An 18,506-nucleotide genomic window follows, 5' to 3' on the forward strand; every position below is an offset into this window, starting at 1 on the left:
TAGGAAACCAGTGCCACGCCATTGGGTTACAGCAAGGATTCAATGAGACAATTGACATTAAAAGGTGTTTAGCACTAACCGTGGCACGACATTGATGCTCAGTAAATGGTGGCACTTGCTAGTTTTTCCTTTTTTTTTTTTTAGTTTTTCCTATTGTTCCTAGTGACTTCCAGGTGACAAGCCTAAATGTGTATGGCTGATTTTGTTTGCCTGAACATTTACTGTTTTTTCACAGATGTGCTTGAGGATTTGTCCGAGTGAGTGAGGTGTCCACTGAGTCATCCCAAGGATGACTCACCACAGAACTCCAGGACCTTCTGATGGTCATTATCTTTCTTGGCCCTCTGTTCTTTCCTCTAGCCAACAGTAAGTCGGAAGGATCACCTGTGCTCCCCCATGAGCCCTCCAAGGTGAAACCAGAAGAATCCAGGGAAATTACCCGACCAAGTCGCCCAGCTGTGAGTGCTTTTTTCTCAAAAGAGTTTTGAGCTCTTTTCATTCACCAGAGAACCCACAGGGTAAAGTAGTTGGGGATGCGCTCATGACTCTGAATGTTGAGTTTATTAAGAACAGGTGCTAGAAGCATCTGGAAGGAAGTCATACCTGATTAGGAAAGAACTGAACTGATCCAGGATTGCTTTTCTACCTTTGGATATTTTGCTGATCATTAGCTATATTTGGAGAAGGAAATGGCAACCCACTCCTGTATTCTTGCCTGGAGAATCCCAGGGACAGAGGAGCCTGGTGGGTTGCCGTCTATGGGATCACACAGTCGGACATGACTAAAGTGACTTAGCAACAGCAGCACTATGTTAGAAAACAAAACAGGAAGAGAAATAACTCCTATTATTCCATAATTTCTACTCAGCAGCTTTGGCAAAGAGATGTTGAAACTAGCAGTTAATATTTGGGCACTTTCTGTGGATTTCTCTTAAATATTCTGGCCTTTCCTCCACATTATTTTCCATATGAATTAATATTGCAACATTTCTGCTGCTCTGGGACTGTATTGTCTGGACCAAAAACTTGATAAGCATGATCTCAGAGAGGACCTGACAACCTGAAATCTAGCTTCATTGCTGTAACACATCAGACCCCAGATAGCCTTCAAGAAATAAAAAAGAGCTTGGAGGCTAAAATTTCAAAGTTGGAAATTTATTTGGGATGACTTACTATCCACTTGTTTTATCTGAATTTTTCAAGAGTCTTTTCTATGAAATGAATGGGAAGATATTTTGTTGTTTTTACCTTTAAAAGTAAGGAAGTACAGTGAAGGTAACAATGAATGGAATTAACACCGTTCTGGGCAGAGGTTCTCCTTTCCCTTTGCCTTTATCAGTTGCGTACTAACCATTCCCGTTTTGTGTTTAACCTGCTGCCTTTCTTCTGGTCTTTTTCCCTCCCGTGGATTCTTCTGGATTGGGTTCCTCTTATCTCAGAGCTATAAGAAAGCTATAGATGAGGTTAGTATTATCTTTTCTTGGTCATGCTTTTACAAGATGTGAATATAAACTGACTTCCTGAGGTTGATATTCAGAAAGGTGGCCAATCGGATTGCAGTTCAAACTTCATTCCTTCAGAGTGATCTGCGGGGAGGAGAATCCCTCCCACAAAAGCCAGCCTGCGTGCCTCTGACACCATTTAAACCTCCAGAGACCTTCCTCCTAAGCCAAAATGTCACTTTTCCAGTGTTCCAGTCTGGCTGAAGATATGCATTAGCGCTTTGATATCGGCAATTTCTCATTCTAATATCTTCCGGTAGCAAATCCTGAGCTCTTCACCTACACTCGCCAGCCTGGCTAGGGGATGGTGATTTTACTAACAGAAAAAAGAGACATCTTTTTCTAGGCCCATCCAAATTTATAGAGTGTGATTTGTGAACAAGGAGTCACTGGGTATTGTTAGATTAATTTTGTGGGACATTAACTACAGCAGCAGCAGCAACATCAACTTTAGTTAATGAATCCTGACCAGTTAAGTAACTTTATTTCCTTATCGGTGGAGACATTTTTCTATTAGAAAAATATATGGTTTTGCCGATCTTAGGTAGCTTGCTAAGAAGGATGACTACCTCACTGCTCTTTTTCAGACCTGCATGAATACAGCATAGTGGAGTTGTTTTGAAAGAGACAGGCCTTCTGCAAAGAGTCTAATTGCATGAAATCTGAAGACTAGCATTATGGCTTTCAGGCTGAACTCTGCTGAGCACCATTTTTGTGAAATGACATGGAAAAAGCACTGGCTTTGGGGTCAACGAGCTGCATTCAAATTCTGGCTCCCGCAGTAAATAACTGGTGGGGCCAATCTCAAAACTCTCTGGGTCACAGTTTCCTCATCTGTACAGTGGGGATAAAAGCACCTGCCTTGCCTCACTCACAAGATTGTTTAGGTTCCCGCAAGATCGTGTGTGTTCGAGAGCATTTTCTGAAGTGTGAAATACTATGTAAAGGCAAGGCCTGAGGCATGGGACTATTTTGGTGGGAAAAGCATGTTTCTATATGTCTGGTCTTTACCAAAAAGCCTCACTTTTTCAGAATTATGACCACCTTCCCATTCAGAGTGACTTAGAAAGTTTTCATAGTTAAGAATTATTGTTTGCAAAAGAATAAGACTCCACATGTCCACAGTGTGTGGGTGCATTTATAGAAAGATAAAAGGGAATTGTTTTGAATTGCTCTGTGCTGCAGCCTTGCCCCTCCTCTTCATGAAAGTGAGAAGGACAGGGATCATCACAGCTTTTATCAACCTTCTCCCACACAGTTCTGGTGCTCAGGCTACCAATAAAATAGTTGTGTGTGTGCACAACTCAAGGTTTCCTCTTATGAGTCCAGAAATTGGCTTGGAGGTGGCAGTCATGAGGGAAAGGACTCTCATGGATTTCGTCTGGTTAACCCAGGCTATTTTAGGCTTTTAAAAATTGCTTTATTTATTTCAGGATACTCTAGCACATTGGGCAGAGATGTGAGGTAGGAAACAGAGGTATAAGTAATTGAGAGGATGTAAGCCGTGCACCAAAATCTTGGCGCGATAGATGATTGGGAAAAGCCCTCAAGGTGATTCTTCTAATGCTATCCTTGAGTATCGCTGATCCCAAGCACTGAAAATACGGGATTCCTTGGTTCTACATCACCTGGTGGTCCTCAACGAGGAATGACTATCCCCCAGCTGCCCTCCTCTTAAGAGACGTTTGCAAAGTCTAGAGTCAGTTTGGGGGCCTTCCCTGGTGTCTCAGCAGTAAAGAATCTGCCTGCCAGTGCAGGAGACATGGGTTAAATCCCTGAATCAGGAACATTCCCTGGAGGAGGAAATGGCAACCCACTCCAGTATTCTTGTCTGAAAAATCCCATAGACAGAGGAGCCTGGTGGACTACAGTACGTGGGGTTGCAAAGAGTCGGACACAACTGAGTACACACGAGAGTCAGTTTTGATTGTCACAAATCACAAGGACATGGGAAGCAGTGCTATTGGCATGTTGTGTGTAGAGCAGAAAGATGCTGCTAAGCATCCTACAATGCACAGGAAAATAACCTGCGACAGAGAATCATCCACCCCAAATGTCAGTGGTGCCACAATGGAAAAAACTTAACTCTCTCTCCTGTCTTCATTCCTAGGTTTTGATATGGCTTCTCCAGTCTCCAGTGACTGATGTGCCATTTAGATAACCCAAGATTGAAATGAGCAGTCTGAAAATGCCAAGGACATAATTGCTTCTTATTGCTAATTTAATGGTTTGAGTTCTTATAAAAGTCAGTCTGGGGGAGAGTCCATTCACTTGGCATTCCTTCCTAATGCAGTATGAGATTGTGCAGAGTAGTCTGATTATTGAATACACCTTCCAAAATAAATTTCTTTTCACTTTAGCACAATTAAACAGATGTCATGAAGATTAGATACAAAAGCAAACACTGGCTTTACCAGCATTTTTTTCGTTAGTATGTAGAAATCTGCCAATTGGCAGAGCACATATATAGATTGGACAGAACTGGAATGATAACAGGCGTCCAAACCTTTTTTTCCCCAGTTGAAGATACTGTTGACAAGTGACCTCCCCAAGTCATATCTTCACACTTCCTAAAAATGAAATAATTATTTTAAAATGTAAAGAAAAGACCGAGACTTCCCTGGTGGTCCAGTCATTGAGAATCTGCCTTCCAGTGCAAAGGATGTGGGTTTTATCCCTGGGAACGAAGATCCCACATGCCTCAGGGTGACAAAGAGCCTGCAGGCTCTAACGAGGGGTCAGCACAGCCAAAAATAAAAATAAGTAAATTTTAAAGAAAAGACCAACTTTAAAAATGTTAACTATTATTTTAATTGTTTTAAAAATTGAACTGATTTTCATAAACTATATTGTTTTTAAAAAGATACCTAAAAGAGAACCTTTTAAAGCAGAGTATGCATAACTGTCAGATTAAGTAAACTTTTTTGAAAGAAAAATTATACCAAATTGATTCTAAAAAGTGTTGCATAAAAGAAACGTTTCAGTAACAGCCCCTTAACTATCTGTACTCTGTAGTCAGAAAACTTATGATTTTGCCATATTTCTTTTTCAGTTATATATTCTCAAATATTTTCATAGTAAATAGCACCCTTTTTCTCTTTTTTTAATACTTTTTAGCTCCAGGCTTGTGACAGTCAAGCAATAAATTACCACAAAAACTCATTACATGGAGAAAATGGGTATTGTCAGAAAATAAAACGTATGAAAATGGATCTGAACCCAATGGTGTCAATTTTAGATCATGTTTGTTTCCTATAACTTTACTATTGTAAGTTTCTCCAGGATAGATGAATAAGGAACAAATCTTCAACTAAACGTATAGACTATGGGCAATGGAAGATTAAATTTTTTTTGGCTGGAGTGTTAGTTTCAAATTACCCATTATTGTTACCTTGGGGTTTTTATATATGTCTCACCCACCATGCTATTACCAATTAAACTTAAAAGGAAATTGCAATTATTTGTAATGCTTCAGGAAAGATAACATTTTAATAACACAGAAACCAAAAAGAAACTCTAATTAAAAGTGAAATTATAAAGCATGTCAGAGCTTTAAAGTGTTCCTAAATACAGTGTTTGGAGAAATTTAGGTCATTTTAACAATTGAGAGTTTCTTTAAATCAGTGAGCTTTGGACCAGCTAAATGTTTCTAAATAGTTTTGATTTTTTAAAATCTTAATTGTCTTGTTTTGAAATGTCAGCAATAAGGAAAACCAACCCATGGGGAAAATGAATTATTAATTTAAATAAATAAAAGTTAATATTATTATATTTTATTCAGAATTATTGACATTAGAAATAAACTCTTTTAAACCATATTCTCTCTTTAAGTTATAATAAAAAGTTTTAATAAGTACATTTTAAATACTAGATATAGTCTTTGATGAGACATAACAGGGTCCTAACAGAGAACAAAATAAATTTATCCGATTTTTTAGTATTTTATTAGTTTAGAGGATTACAATGTCCTTTTTCATTAATTGCCTTAACAAATATCTAAACTGTATTTTCTCAGTGTGCTCAAGGGTATAATACCCTTCATTTCTCCTCAATTTGGTAAAGGTAAACATTGGCAATTGTTAAGAGGAAATAAGAGGTAAAAAGCTGAAATCTGAATATTAGCGTTTTGAATTTTGGCTCATTGCCAAAGAAACCAATAATAAATTTACATAAAATTCTATGCCATAATTTTTCTCCTCATTAATGGTATACACTATATTCAAACATCTTTTGAGTCTTTTTAATACAATTTTGTTTTCATTTTCATGGATGGGATAAATATTTCCACTGAGAGTGAGGCCATGGCTCTATGCATGTGTGTAAAAGCCCAGGGAGCATGTTTGTGTAGAAAATGCACAATTTGAATTTTCAGAAGCTTCCCTTTTCCAAGGGCTTCCATTCAAATGACTACAGAGCAAATGTTGAAGTTGTCATTGCTGTCCCTTTGATTTTTATGAAATTAGAAATAAATTCTTCACTTAGCTTCCTGAATTTTGACCATGAAAACATGAACCGTCTTCTGCCCTTAGTCTTAACCAATATATCAATGCCTGACATATAGGCAACAGTAAAGAAACAGGATGATCTGTTGTCTTCTCAAAATAAAATTATATTTATAATTTAGTTACACATATTTATCACAGTTTTTCTTTTAACCTACTAGGATAGATGATCAGATGTTATTTACATCATCTGTATTACTCTGACCTTACATCAGACAAATTGGACAAATACATTTTTGGATTAAAATAAAGAGAGAATATGGCCTTAAGAAAACTGTGGGATTTAGTATTTTCAAACGAGTTTCTTTCTCCCTAATCCCCTGTCTCTCACTGAATGCTCTGATTCCCACATGGGTCACTAATATAGGGAGAAATGGTAAGACTGATGTCAAATTGCTTTTTCTTCATGTGCATGCTGTGTGCCAAGGGCAGTTTAACCCATGTAAATAGAGCGGCCATGCTTTTGCAGAACTGCTTCCCTCTGCATTGCTCTGAAAGCATGTAAATTAAAAGGTAGTCAGATCTTCAGCACACTGCCTGCCATGTGCCTGGTGACTAAATACCACCTCATCACATCCATAAGGCTAAAGGTTTCATCATACTCATGGAAAACTGAAATTTTACCTCTTCCTTTTGGCATTTGCACATTCATTTCTGTATTCTTTGCCAGGATTTCTGCCAGTTGATTGCAATTTAAAACAAAAGAAACTGAAACACCTATCATTCTAGAAAAGAATTCTTTTTCTGTTTGTTTTTGTTTGTTTGTTGTTTTATTTTGTTGTTCCTCTTGATTAACTCAGCTCTGTGGCTATCACTTTCAGTGGCACTGGGCTTTGGGGTGGGCCATTTTTTGACATGGTGCCTCGGCTCTCCAGGGAATGATGACGCACCAAATGAGTCATTTAGTAGCCGGAACCTTGGGAATTGCTCTGTTCTGTGACTGATGCTAGATTTTGGTACAGTAGCAATCATAATGAGGAAGAGGCCATGACTGTGGCTTGGGCAGCGATCCTGAAATACTGGGAAATTGTTTCTAATCTTGTGTATTTTCCCATTAACTCTGAGGGTGGGTGACCAACTTCACCTTCCCAAAAGATGAACCCAGAGTCTGTATATATGTGTACACAGACAGCACATAGACACATATATACATGTGCAGATTCAGAACCCAGCAGTCTCAGGCTAGTCAAGCAATTGGTTGTAAACAAAGTATAAATTTATTTCATCTTTCTTTTCTAGTCTCTCCACGCTACAAACATCGTTTTCTTGGTTTCATGCAGTAACTATGTTTGTAATGGTTCTATAGAGAGCTTTTTTTTTTTTTTTACTTTTTTTTTTTCTTGTTGCTTAAGCTTGCTAAGAGATAGTGTTTTGCTCATATCTATGTCATATCTGCTGGACACACTCTTCTTTTGTAGGATCTGACGGCATTGGCCAAAGAATTAAGAGAACTTCGGATTGAAGAAACAAACCGCCCACTGAAGAAGGTAACAGATTACTCCTCCTCCAGTGAGGAGTCAGAAAGCAGTGATGAAGAGGAGGAAGATGGAGAGAGTGAGACCCAGGACGGGACGGTGGCTGTCAGCGACATACCCAGACTGATGTAAGAGACCTGCTTTTTCACTGTAGGCCAGGAAGAGTTAGGTTTCCAAAACAAGAAAACAAGAAATGTGAAATATGGGTCTCTGGCAGGATCAGTTGACTTTGGGGATTCACATACTTTTTAGAGCATTGTTCTACATTCACCCCTTCTCCCTAGATATAGTAACTTAGAATATGTAGTGTTTCAAGGATTGCATATACTTTATTAGGCTGTTGTGAGGCTGACTGTCCCTTGTCTGATGCTCTGTTGGTGCTTGTCATCTCAGGGCAAATGATATTGATAGTCAGACCCTAAAACTGAAGAGCGAAATTATAGGCAATAACATTTCGAGGTTAACATTGATAACGTGAGTCATATATTTCACCATCACCACCACCACGAAGGTGGGTGGTGGAATGCAGGAGGCAGCATGGGTTAACATCCCAGCAAAAGCCTACAGTGAAACCTCCGAGAGTTTGACTTAAATACACTCCAGTTGGGATTTTCTACTTCATCTTCTCCATTGTCTCTTTTATGTGATCCTTTTTGCTGTCTGACTTCACCACATACACTCTTCTTTTTTAGATATCTATAGCTACCTAGCTTTCCCTTAGTATTTGCAGTCTTTCCTTCTTCTTGTTTCTTTTTTTAGTGAAGAGGGACTCCCTTTTTCTCACTGGAATGGATCCTTTTACAAAAGAACCCTTCCCCTTCCCCTTTACTTGCCCAGTTCAAACAATCATTTATACAAGCACACTCACATACGTCTCTTGTTTCCTCCCTCAAATAAACACAAGACGCCCAGCTCGGGTTTGCTATAACTTTGATAAAGAGCGGTGCTAACTTTTCCACCTTCATTCCTCTTCGTTTCCATTTCTTTGGCTCAGCTACTACATTGATCATCACACCACATTTATTCCCTGTAGAGAAGATGCCATTTCAGGTCACAGATAACTGTCCTGTTCAGCAGAGACTGGAGAGACAGGGCCAACTAGTCTGCTGGAAATGTCATCCATTGATTAACAATCCTGACGTACAAGCAGTTCTGAAAGACAAATCCAATTATCGTAGCTGAAAAATCCATACTTGTTATTTTACTGCTGATTACCCCATTATTGACAGACATAAGTATGCTAAAATATGACATTTGGAAACAGATTACTTTAAATTGCTTTTTTAATAGCAAATAAAATTGTTCTAGAGGCAAAATCACTAATCCAGAACGTTCCTGCAAAATATGCTGGTCCTTTCCGTTTTTGTCTTGACTCAGCATTGATTCATTCTTTTACCAGATGTTTTGAATTCCCTTTCAGCACTGCGCACACAACTCTGAGGGTGGATTTAAGATTGATAAGACGTCCACTATGTTAGACCCCATACTTTGAGATATTCAAAGTATTGAGAGGGCTTTGAGACATTCAAGAAGCGTGTACATGAATTCTGCTTTCCAAAAGTTTACGTTCTAGTTGGGGCTTTCCTGGTAGCTCAGACAGTTAAGAATCCACCTGCAATGCAGGAGACCCAGGTTCAGTCCCTAGGTTGGAAAGATCCCCTGGAGAAGAGAATGGCTACCCACTCAAGTATTCTTGCCTGGAGAATCCCATGGACAAAGGAGCCTGGTGGGCTACAGTCCATGTGGTCACAAAGAGTAGGTGAGAGACATAATTATACATGGAAAACTTCAGAGTAGTATAAATAGTTGGAAGAATAACCAAGGACCACCTTGGTAGAGATTGGGTTTTTAAGCCTCCTGTCATATTTTGTAAGGCTGTTAATGGTGTTTATCCTCATATCTCTAGAGGCAAACCCATCTCTTTGTGGGTAGAAACACCCATCTTTCTAAAATTGCCTAGATGTACCCTGCTGCGCTATGCCTCCTCTGCTATCTGCATACTCTTGTCACTTTAGAGATTACCTATCAGAGCCTAGTCCATGAGGCAGAGCCCATGCTCTCATCCGTGTTGCACGGTGTCTTCTATGTATACCTGCCACTTCATGGAGTGCAGGATACACATTGCTGGGCTGAACTGAAATTGTATATCCTGGCTTTAAAGCATTTATAGCCTAATCCAGAGGAAAGACGTGTACACAAATAACTATCATCAAGGAGGAAAGGAAAACGCAGTGATATTAGGACCCCAGGCAGGATGCTTGGGCAGAGGCCGAGCGGGAGAGTTGAAGTAAAGGCACAGAAAGTTAAGTTTGGTGGAAATACAGCTGGTGTAAAGGGGAAAGGTCTGGACTAGTGAAGCCAGACCAAGAAGTGTGCACTTGGTCATGTAGCCAGCAGGGAACCATGGAAGGTGTCCTGAGCTGGGGAGTGATGTTGGTGGTGCCATGTTTGAGAGAAATCGTTTCACCAAGGTGATTTGGAAAAACAGACTAGATACTGGTAAAGGCATTTAGAGAATTTATTATTGTATTCCTCAGAAGTAATAAATAGGCTATCATTGAATGCTTGTAGTGAAGGTAAAACTTAATGGGGCTTTTGAAGAATTGGTAAATTTTAGGCAAATTGACACAATTGTCCATTAAAGAACACTTAAAATAGTTAACTATATGTGAAACACACTTAGAGAAAAAACAGGATACAGATGTGTGTATGTGTATTTTATTTGCTAAATATAGACATTTTCTTGAATATAAAATATATACACTGTGTTCTCCTGTAGAATGAATAGTTATATGTTTAAAAAACTTCTTACTATTAAAAAATCCATTGTTTCTTTAGGAGTAAGACATTTCTGAGGTAGACTGCTTCTCACATTCTTATCACTTTTATTTTCTACTCTTAAGATAAACCTTCACATTTCATACTGTGTATTTTTGGAGCAAAAAATTAAAATCTATTGCAACACAATTCACTACCATGAAGTGTACACTAAAGAGCTTTTCAGAAATGGAGCCCCACCATTTGAACAAGCAGCTGTAGATACTGATGTGCAAAACAGTGACTTCTATATACAATATTGACTTCATATTAGTAGTGTGTGATGTAACCTATAAGACTGCACATAACAAAGACTGTGTTCCATAACTAACCAACTGCACTATTTCCCAGTGCCTCAAGCCTAGAAAAATAATGAGTGAGGGGAAATTGTAATAGCAGTTACCTCCAGACTAAGCTGGGCTTCCCAGGTGGTACTAGTGGTGAAGAACCTGCCTACCAGTGCAGGAGACATAAGAGACATGGGTTCGATCCCTAGGTCAGGAAGATCCCCTGGAGGAGGGCAAGGCAACCTACTCCAGTATTCTTGCCACAATAACCCCGTGGACAGAGGAACCTGGTGGGCTACAGTCCATGGGGATCACAAAAGAGTTGGACATGACTGAAGCAACTTAGTATGCACACATACACTGGATTATACTACTGTAAGGGATTCTCATATATATGCCCAATTTTATGATGTTGTTGCTATTTAGTCACTTAGTCGTGTCCAACTCTTTTGCAACCCCATGGACTGTAGCCCACCAGGCTCCTCTGTCCATGGGATTTCCCAGGCAAGTAGGTTGCCATTTCCTTTTCCAGGAGATCTTCCTGATCCAGGGATCAAACCCAAGTCTCCTTCATTAGCAGGCAAATTCTTTACCACTGAGCCACCAGGAAAGCCAGTTTTGTGGTGAGCACTCACTATTTTTATAATCAGGAAAATAATAAAAGCATTATAAGCTAGGAAGGAAGGAATGATAGCCATGTTAGCTGATTGGCATCAGCCCAAGCAAGCCGAAGAGACAGCCATTTATATCAGCATCTTCCCTTGTGGCTCAGCTGGTAGAGAAGCCACCTGCAATGCGGGAGACCTGGGTTTGATCCCTGGGTTGGGAAGATCCCTTGAAGAAGGGAAATGGTACCCACTCCAGTATTCTGGCCTGGAGAATTCCATGAACTGTATAGTCCATAGGGTCACAAAGAGTTGGACACGACGGAGCGATTTTCACTTTCACTTTCACTCAGGTACCATTTCATGCTTTAGATGTACATGTGGAGTGCAGTCTTCATCATTAGGACCATCTGTGTCTGTCATAGCCCTTGAGTTTTGTACAGTCTCATAAAATGCAGTCTGGACAATGAAAGCCACATGTCTCATGTCCCCTCTTTCCCATGCTCACTAGAAAGCCGTGGATCTGGTCCCATTCACCCCCCGGGCTATTGTTGTGCCCCGCCCCCAGCCCACCTGCCATCCTCTCTGCCTTCCTGTCCAGTGCTGAGGCTCTGGACTGTTGTAGAAGCGTGACTGTGGATGTGCTGTCTGCCTAACGCCTTACAACAAAGAGTTCTTTGCACTCCTGGGGCCATGACACAGCATATGCTGCAGCCAAACTGACCTTCTTGTTTCCAAATGCCTTGCACTTCCCCAGTGTTGCGCCTCTTCTTGGAATGACCACATTCTCACATCCTGCCTTGCTTTGGAATATTTGCATCATGTTTTTATGCTCTTCCAGATGCTAATCTCTTTAGTTTCAGGATTGTGTCTTCTTCAGCTTTTATATCTACTACCCAGTGCCAAACTGAGGGCCTTTCATGTAGCAGGTGTTTGATAAATGTATATTGAAATTGAATTAAATCAATACCTGCAGGAACACTTTGACAAATCCAATTAGAGGAAATTATTGTTCTAGACATGTGGCCTAATTACAGTAAATTTTCTATAGTTTTCCTTCTAATTAGTTGATGTGTTTTATTTTTTACAGTCTTTATAGAAATTCAGACAACTGCTTGTTCCTACCCAGACTCTATATCAGAAAAATAATTGTTAGAACAGAGGATCTTTTTTTAACTGTAAGTTGTTATAGTTGTTTGAGCCTCGGTGTTTTTAAACCATTGCTTTTTAAAATTATTTTATTAATAGTAAAGTATTTTTAGAACAATTTTTGATTTATAGAAAAATTAAGAAAATAGTAGGTGTCCATGTTATTCCTCTAGCCTCCCACCCTTCTCCCACACAGTTTTCCATTGTCCCTATCATTAACATTGTAGCAGTTTATATAGAGTGAAGCAGAGTACTGGGGATCAGTAGCATCTTAAGAGGAACTTATGAAGAGATCAGACATTAAATGAATGTCAAAGAGATCATTCATTAAATGAATGAATGAATTTCTAAGGGGTTGATAAAGATTGACGTGGCAGAGTTGGGAGCTTGGAGCAATAATAGAAATGTACAGGGACAGAATTTAAAGGACAGCCGGGGGTGGGGGTAAGAAGGACAGAAGGAAGTGACTGACAGTGACAGACACAGCAAGAAGTCTTCTACGATTTAAAAATGTTTTCAGTCCCTGAAACATGAACTACAGGCTGCACTTTGCCTTTTAAAAATTAATGTAGAGAGAGGCGCTTTGGAGCACACAGAAATTTATGTGAATTTTCATCATCAAAAGCCATGATCTTATATCAGACTATATGTTAACAGAAAAATTAATGGTGTGGACCATTAATACAAGACACACTGAATGAGCAGATGTATACAGAAATTGACAATACAGCAGACATATCCTGCACAATAGAACAGCCGTTTTAAGAGGAATTGATCACCATTTTAGAAGACTGACTAAGGAGGAAATATTGGCATCCTTTAGTTAGTCTATAAGGAATAGCACTAGTAGAACTAATGTAGAATAAAATTCAAAACAGCCCAAACTGATCAACATTAAAGTTTATCATTAAATGAAGCAGTCCTGGCTCATAAAATCAACCCAGGAAGAAATAGTCACGGAAAAATATTCCATGAGATGTAAAACCGACAGTGGTTAACACTCGACACTGTGAAATTTGCTATTGATTGAAAATTGACAGATAAATCTTAATAAAATTTTCATCTTTAAACTGTTCCAGAAAAAATTGGACCTGTTAGAAGTAGTGACCACAGAAGCTTTGGAAAGATTATGCAGACAAAGAAGCTGATTGGTGTATCATATCTTTGCCGTAATATCTGCATAGAAAAGAGTTGGAACCAGTGATGGCAATTTTACTAAAATTATGATGAAAATGCAAAAATTGGGGAAGAGTTTAACAGATATGTAAAAAATTAAGTAAGGAATTGTCTTACTGGAAAGAGCCCTAGGAAATACTTTTTTCATGAAAATTCATCCATATTGAGATATTTCTGATTAAAATGTTTGGACTTCCGTGGTGGCTCAGATGATAAAGCATCTGCCTACAATGCGGGAGACGGGGGTTCAATCCCTGGGTTGGGAACACCTCCTGGAGAAGGAAATCGCAACCCCCTCTAGTATTCTTGCCTAGAAAATCCCATGGACGGAGGAGCCTGGTAGACTACAGTCCATGGGGTCGCAAAGAGTTGGACACAACTGAGTTCACTTTCACTTTTCAGAATCAGAACATCAGAATAAAGAAGATAAGTGGAGGCAAAATATCCTTAATATTTGAACTCAGGTGGAACTCTAATGGTGATGGAGAACTTGGTTGTATGGTGTCAAGCTGGCGGTGGCTACCAGGCCAGTCTAGCATCTGACTGTGGCAAAGGATGCCTGAGTGACAAAGGAAAGTGCCTCCCTTCCTAGGAAGCTTTGGCTCTTGATAAATGCTTAATTTACTGACTTACTTGTCTTATATCATCTTGTCCCAAAAAAGAATTTAAAGGTGCTAAGAAAAAATACAAGATAAAACAGATTTTCAAATAAATGAGTAAAGAAATCATAGTTATGCGAATTATTCTGATATACCAATCTAGCAATACACCAGGAATTCATTACATCAATTTCTTTTTCCGTATCTCTGTAACACTATTAATAGCTCCTTCCTGGGAGTGAAATATTAAAAATACTTCTTTGAAATTTCTTCCCAAACACATTAATTCTAACCCATACCTAGATGTATTTAATTCAGAATTCAGCCTCAGTATAAAAGAGAGTTAGCTGCACAGTAGGGTCACAATAGGTCCAGCATTGAAAATTGAAGTCCTGCAGGTGCCCACATCACCTGTCTTGTCCTCGGTTTCCCACAGGGCTTTGGTCTGTGCCAGGGGCCACAGCAAGCATCAGTGTCTGCTCTCAGAGCATATGTCAAGATCCGATTCCCTTCTTCCACTGTATCTTAAATAGAAGGGCAAGAAACAAACTGAAATAAATATACCACAGTGTAAGGTGATTACAGAGATTTTTAAAAGTACTGGATGCTCTTGAGTTAAACAGCCTCGTTAATGGATGCCTGGTACACCAGAATGCTCTTCATAGATATTTATTCTCTATAAAACAATGTAAATCCTACTTATCAAATGATTATTTTTATACTCCTATGCTGTGCTAAGTTCTGTGCTGGATACTGGGTATTTAGGGATGAGCAAAAAGTCAAGAATTCTGCCCTCACAAGCATCTTTTCTAATGAGAAAAAAGAAAATTGGAAGAGTCAGAAAGATCTAGAATTGCAAATCATGATGAGGACTATTAAAAAGGATGCAGAGCAAGAAGAGGAGCTGGTGGGATAAGATGTGGATGGCTGGTGAGAGACATCTTCTCCGGGAAAATATCGGTTAAGACGAAATCAGATGGATGATAGGGAACCAGCCACGCGGGGTAGAAGAGAGCTTTCCAGGTAGAGGAGACAGCATGTACAAAATTTAGGGCGTCCGCTGGTCAGAGAGGAGTAGGGAGGACTGGTAGATCTTGCAGAGCCCAGTTACTTACGCTGGCTAACAGGCAGAAAGGAGGACCATTAGGAGGAAGACAAGGGACACTGGAAGTAGGACCCCAGTTCAAGCATCCTTGCAGTATTAAAGATTAAAGTGGAATGTACTTGAGGCCACTGAGCTGTACACTTAAATTTTATGTTATATCTACTTTACTACAATAAAATATATCACCGTGGGTAGGAAACAGATGTTCCCCAAGCATTTGTTTGTTCAGTTGCTAAATCATGTCCGACTCTTTGCGACCCCAGGAACTGCAGCACGCCAGGCCTCCCTGTCCTTCACCATCTCCTGGAGTTTGCTCAAACTCATGTCCATTGAGTCAGTGATGCCATCCAGCCACCTCATCCTCTGTCATCCCCTTCTCCTCCTGCCTTCAATCTTTCCCAGCATCAAGGTCTTTTCCAATGAGTTGACTCTTCACATCAGGTAGCCAAAGCATTAGAGCTTCAGCATCAGTCCTTCCAATGAATATTCAGGGTTGATTTCCTTTAAGATTGACTGGTTTGATCTCCTTGCTGTCCAAGGGACTCTCAAGCATACACTGTCATGAATACTGTTCCCTCCTATTTCAGACCCACAGGAGCCCCCGGGAGCGCTGAACAGTACAATGTGGGAATGGTCGGCACACACGGGCTGGAGACCTCTCACGCAGATACTTTCGGCAGCAGTATTTCAAGAGAAGGAACCTTGATGATAAGAGAAGTAAGTTGGTATAAAAACTGTATAGAAGTATATTTCTTAATTGGTTTTTATATTAGAACTTTCACAGAGGATGCTTACAGCATGTATTTTATGGAATGAAGGGTGGGGGAGGGAGAAGGGCCCATGTTTCTAAATGGTTGAGTAATTTTAATTGTCCACCTTCTTTCCCACATCCTTCCGAGCTTTTGCAGTGTGACTTAATCACATTAGTCCAGATTCTTCAGTGGAAGCTATGCAAATTGGAATATAGCATTTGGAAACCCAGATGTTTCCTAGCACAGGAAAACAGAAACGAATGGTTATTCAGATAGCATCAGTGGCCTTGCTGTGCCTCCTTCATCCCACTCCAGGTTTTATCCTTGTGCATTTTATGTAGAAAATGCTCTCTGGTTCCAAAAATGGTGATATCATCTTATCCAGTTAAATGAAGACTTATCCAGACTGTTAAGCTGTCCTGGTGAAAGAACAAAGAAATAACCAGATGTACGTTAAAAAAAAAAAAAAAAAAGCACCTTATCATTTTGAGTAATTTTGCTTTTTTAAACTCTAGGAGCATCATTTTGGAGGGGCGGGGGTCACACATTTCCTTTCACCTGCCCCTCCAGCGTGCAGTGCTTCCCCATTGTATCTGTGCTGACCAGAAAGGCCTGGGCATGTTAGGATCCATCTTTTCTCATTTTTCACTCCATCATCACTGTGTGAGTTTATCAGCAGGTCTTTTCTTAGAAGGAAATTAGTGGCTGGTGACGCTGCGCAAAGTTACTTGACCTCTCCCTGCAGCCGTTTTGTCATCTATAAAATTTCATAATTAATAGTAAATGACTCACAAGATGATTGGGAGGATTCAATGAGCTAATTGCCTCAGTTCAGTTCAGTCGCTCAGTCATGTCCAACTCTTTGCGGCCCTATGAATCACAGCACGCCAGGCCTCCGTGTCCATCATCAACTCTGGGAGTTCACTCAAACTCATGTCTATCAAGTCAGTGATGCCATCCAGCCATCTCATCCTCTGTCGTCCCCTTCTCCTCCTCCCCCTAATCCCTCCCAGCATCAGGGTCTTTTCCAAGGAGTCAACTCTTCGCATGAGGTGGCCAAAGTATTGGAGTTTCGGCTTCAGCATCAGTCCTCCCAATGAACACCCAGGACTGATCTCTTTCAGAATGGACTGGTTGGATCTCCTTGCAGTCCAAGGGACTCTCAAGAGTCTTCTCCAACACCACAGTTCAAAAGCAACAATTCTTCGGCGCTCAGCTTTCTTCACAGTCCAACTCTCACATCCATACATGACCACTGGAAAAACCATAGCCTTGACTAGACAGACCTTGTTGGCAAAGTAATATCTCTGCTTTTCAGTATGCTATCTAGGTTGGTCACAACTTTCCTTCCAAGGAGTAAGCGTCTTTTAATTTCATGGCTGCAGTCACCATCTGCACTGATTTTGGAGCCCCCAAAAATAAAGTCTGACACTGTTTCCATTGTTTCCCATCTATTTGCCATAAAGTGATGGGACCGGATGCCATGATCTTAGTTTCCTGAATGTTGAGCTTTAAGCCAACTTTGTCACTCTCCTCTGTCACTCTCATCAAGAGGCTTTTTAGTTCCTCTTCACTTTCTGCCATAAGGGTGGTGTCATCTCCATATCTGAGGTTATTGATATTTCTCCTGGCAATCTTGATTCTAGCTTGTGCTTCTTCCAGCCCAGCGTTTCTCATGATGTACTCTGCACAGAAGTTAAATAAGGAGGGTGACAATATACAGCCTTGATGTACTCCTTTTCCTATTTGGAACCAGTCTGTTGTTCCATGTCCAGTTCTAACTGTTTCTTCCTGACCTGCATATAGGTTTCACAAGAGGCAGATCAGGTGGTCTGGTATTCCCATCTCTTTCAGAATTTTCCACAGTTTCTTATGATCCACACAGTCAAAGGCTTTGGCATAGTCAATAAAGCAGAAATAGATGCTTTTCTGGAACTCTCTTGGCTTTTTCGATGATCCAGCGAATGTTGGCAATTTGATCTCTGGTTCCTCTGCCTTTTCTAAAACTAGCTTGAACATCAGGAGTTCACGGTTCACATATTGCTGAAGCCTGGCTTGGAGAATTTTGAGCATTACTAGCATGTGAGATGAGTGCAATTGTGCGGTAGTTTGAGCATTCTTTGGCATTGCCTTTCTTTGGGATTGGAATGAAAACTGACCTTTTCCAGTCCTGTGGCCACTGCTGAGTTTTCCACATTTGCTGGCATATTGAATGCAGCACTTTCACAGCATCATCATTCCTCCCCATGGAAAAGAAATGCAAAAAAGCAAAATGGCTGTCTGGGGAGGCCTTACAAATAGCTGTGAAAAGAAGAGAAGCGAAAAGCAAAGGAGAAAGGGAAAGATATAAGCATCTGAATGCAGAGTTCCAAAGAATAGCAAGAAGAGATAAGAAAGCCTTCCTCAGCAATCAATGCAAAGAAATAGAAGAAAACAACAGAATGGGAAACACTAGAGATCACTTCAAGAAAATTAGAGATACCAAGGGAACATTTCATGCAAAGATGGGCTCGATAAAGGACAGACATGGTATGGAC

General features: G+C 40.1%; 1 protein-coding gene across 9 annotated transcripts in view; it reads left to right on the top strand.

Moving 5' to 3' along the window:
- The window catches only part of TNIK (TRAF2 and NCK interacting kinase), a 400,085-nt gene that overhangs the window by 353,060 nt on the left and 28,519 nt on the right, over positions 1-18,506 (top strand). For 6 of the 9 annotated variants that reach the window (XM_055569073.1, XM_055569075.1, XM_055569079.1 and 3 more), the window contains 4 exons: positions 361-458; positions 1,440-1,463; positions 7,423-7,607; positions 15,805-15,934. In XM_055569073.1, coding sequence (XP_055425048.1) covers positions 361-458; positions 1,440-1,463; positions 7,423-7,607; positions 15,805-15,934 — 437 coding nt within the window. The remainder of the gene's footprint in view (positions 1-360; positions 459-1,439; positions 1,464-7,422; positions 7,608-15,804; positions 15,935-18,506) is intronic. The other 3 variants (XM_055569074.1, XM_055569077.1, XM_055569081.1) reach the window with 1 other exon arrangement.

This window comes from Bubalus kerabau, chromosome 2, assembly GCF_029407905.1.
Source record: "Bubalus kerabau isolate K-KA32 ecotype Philippines breed swamp buffalo chromosome 2, PCC_UOA_SB_1v2, whole genome shotgun sequence".
NCBI lineage: Eukaryota > Metazoa > Chordata > Mammalia > Artiodactyla > Bovidae > Bubalus > Bubalus kerabau.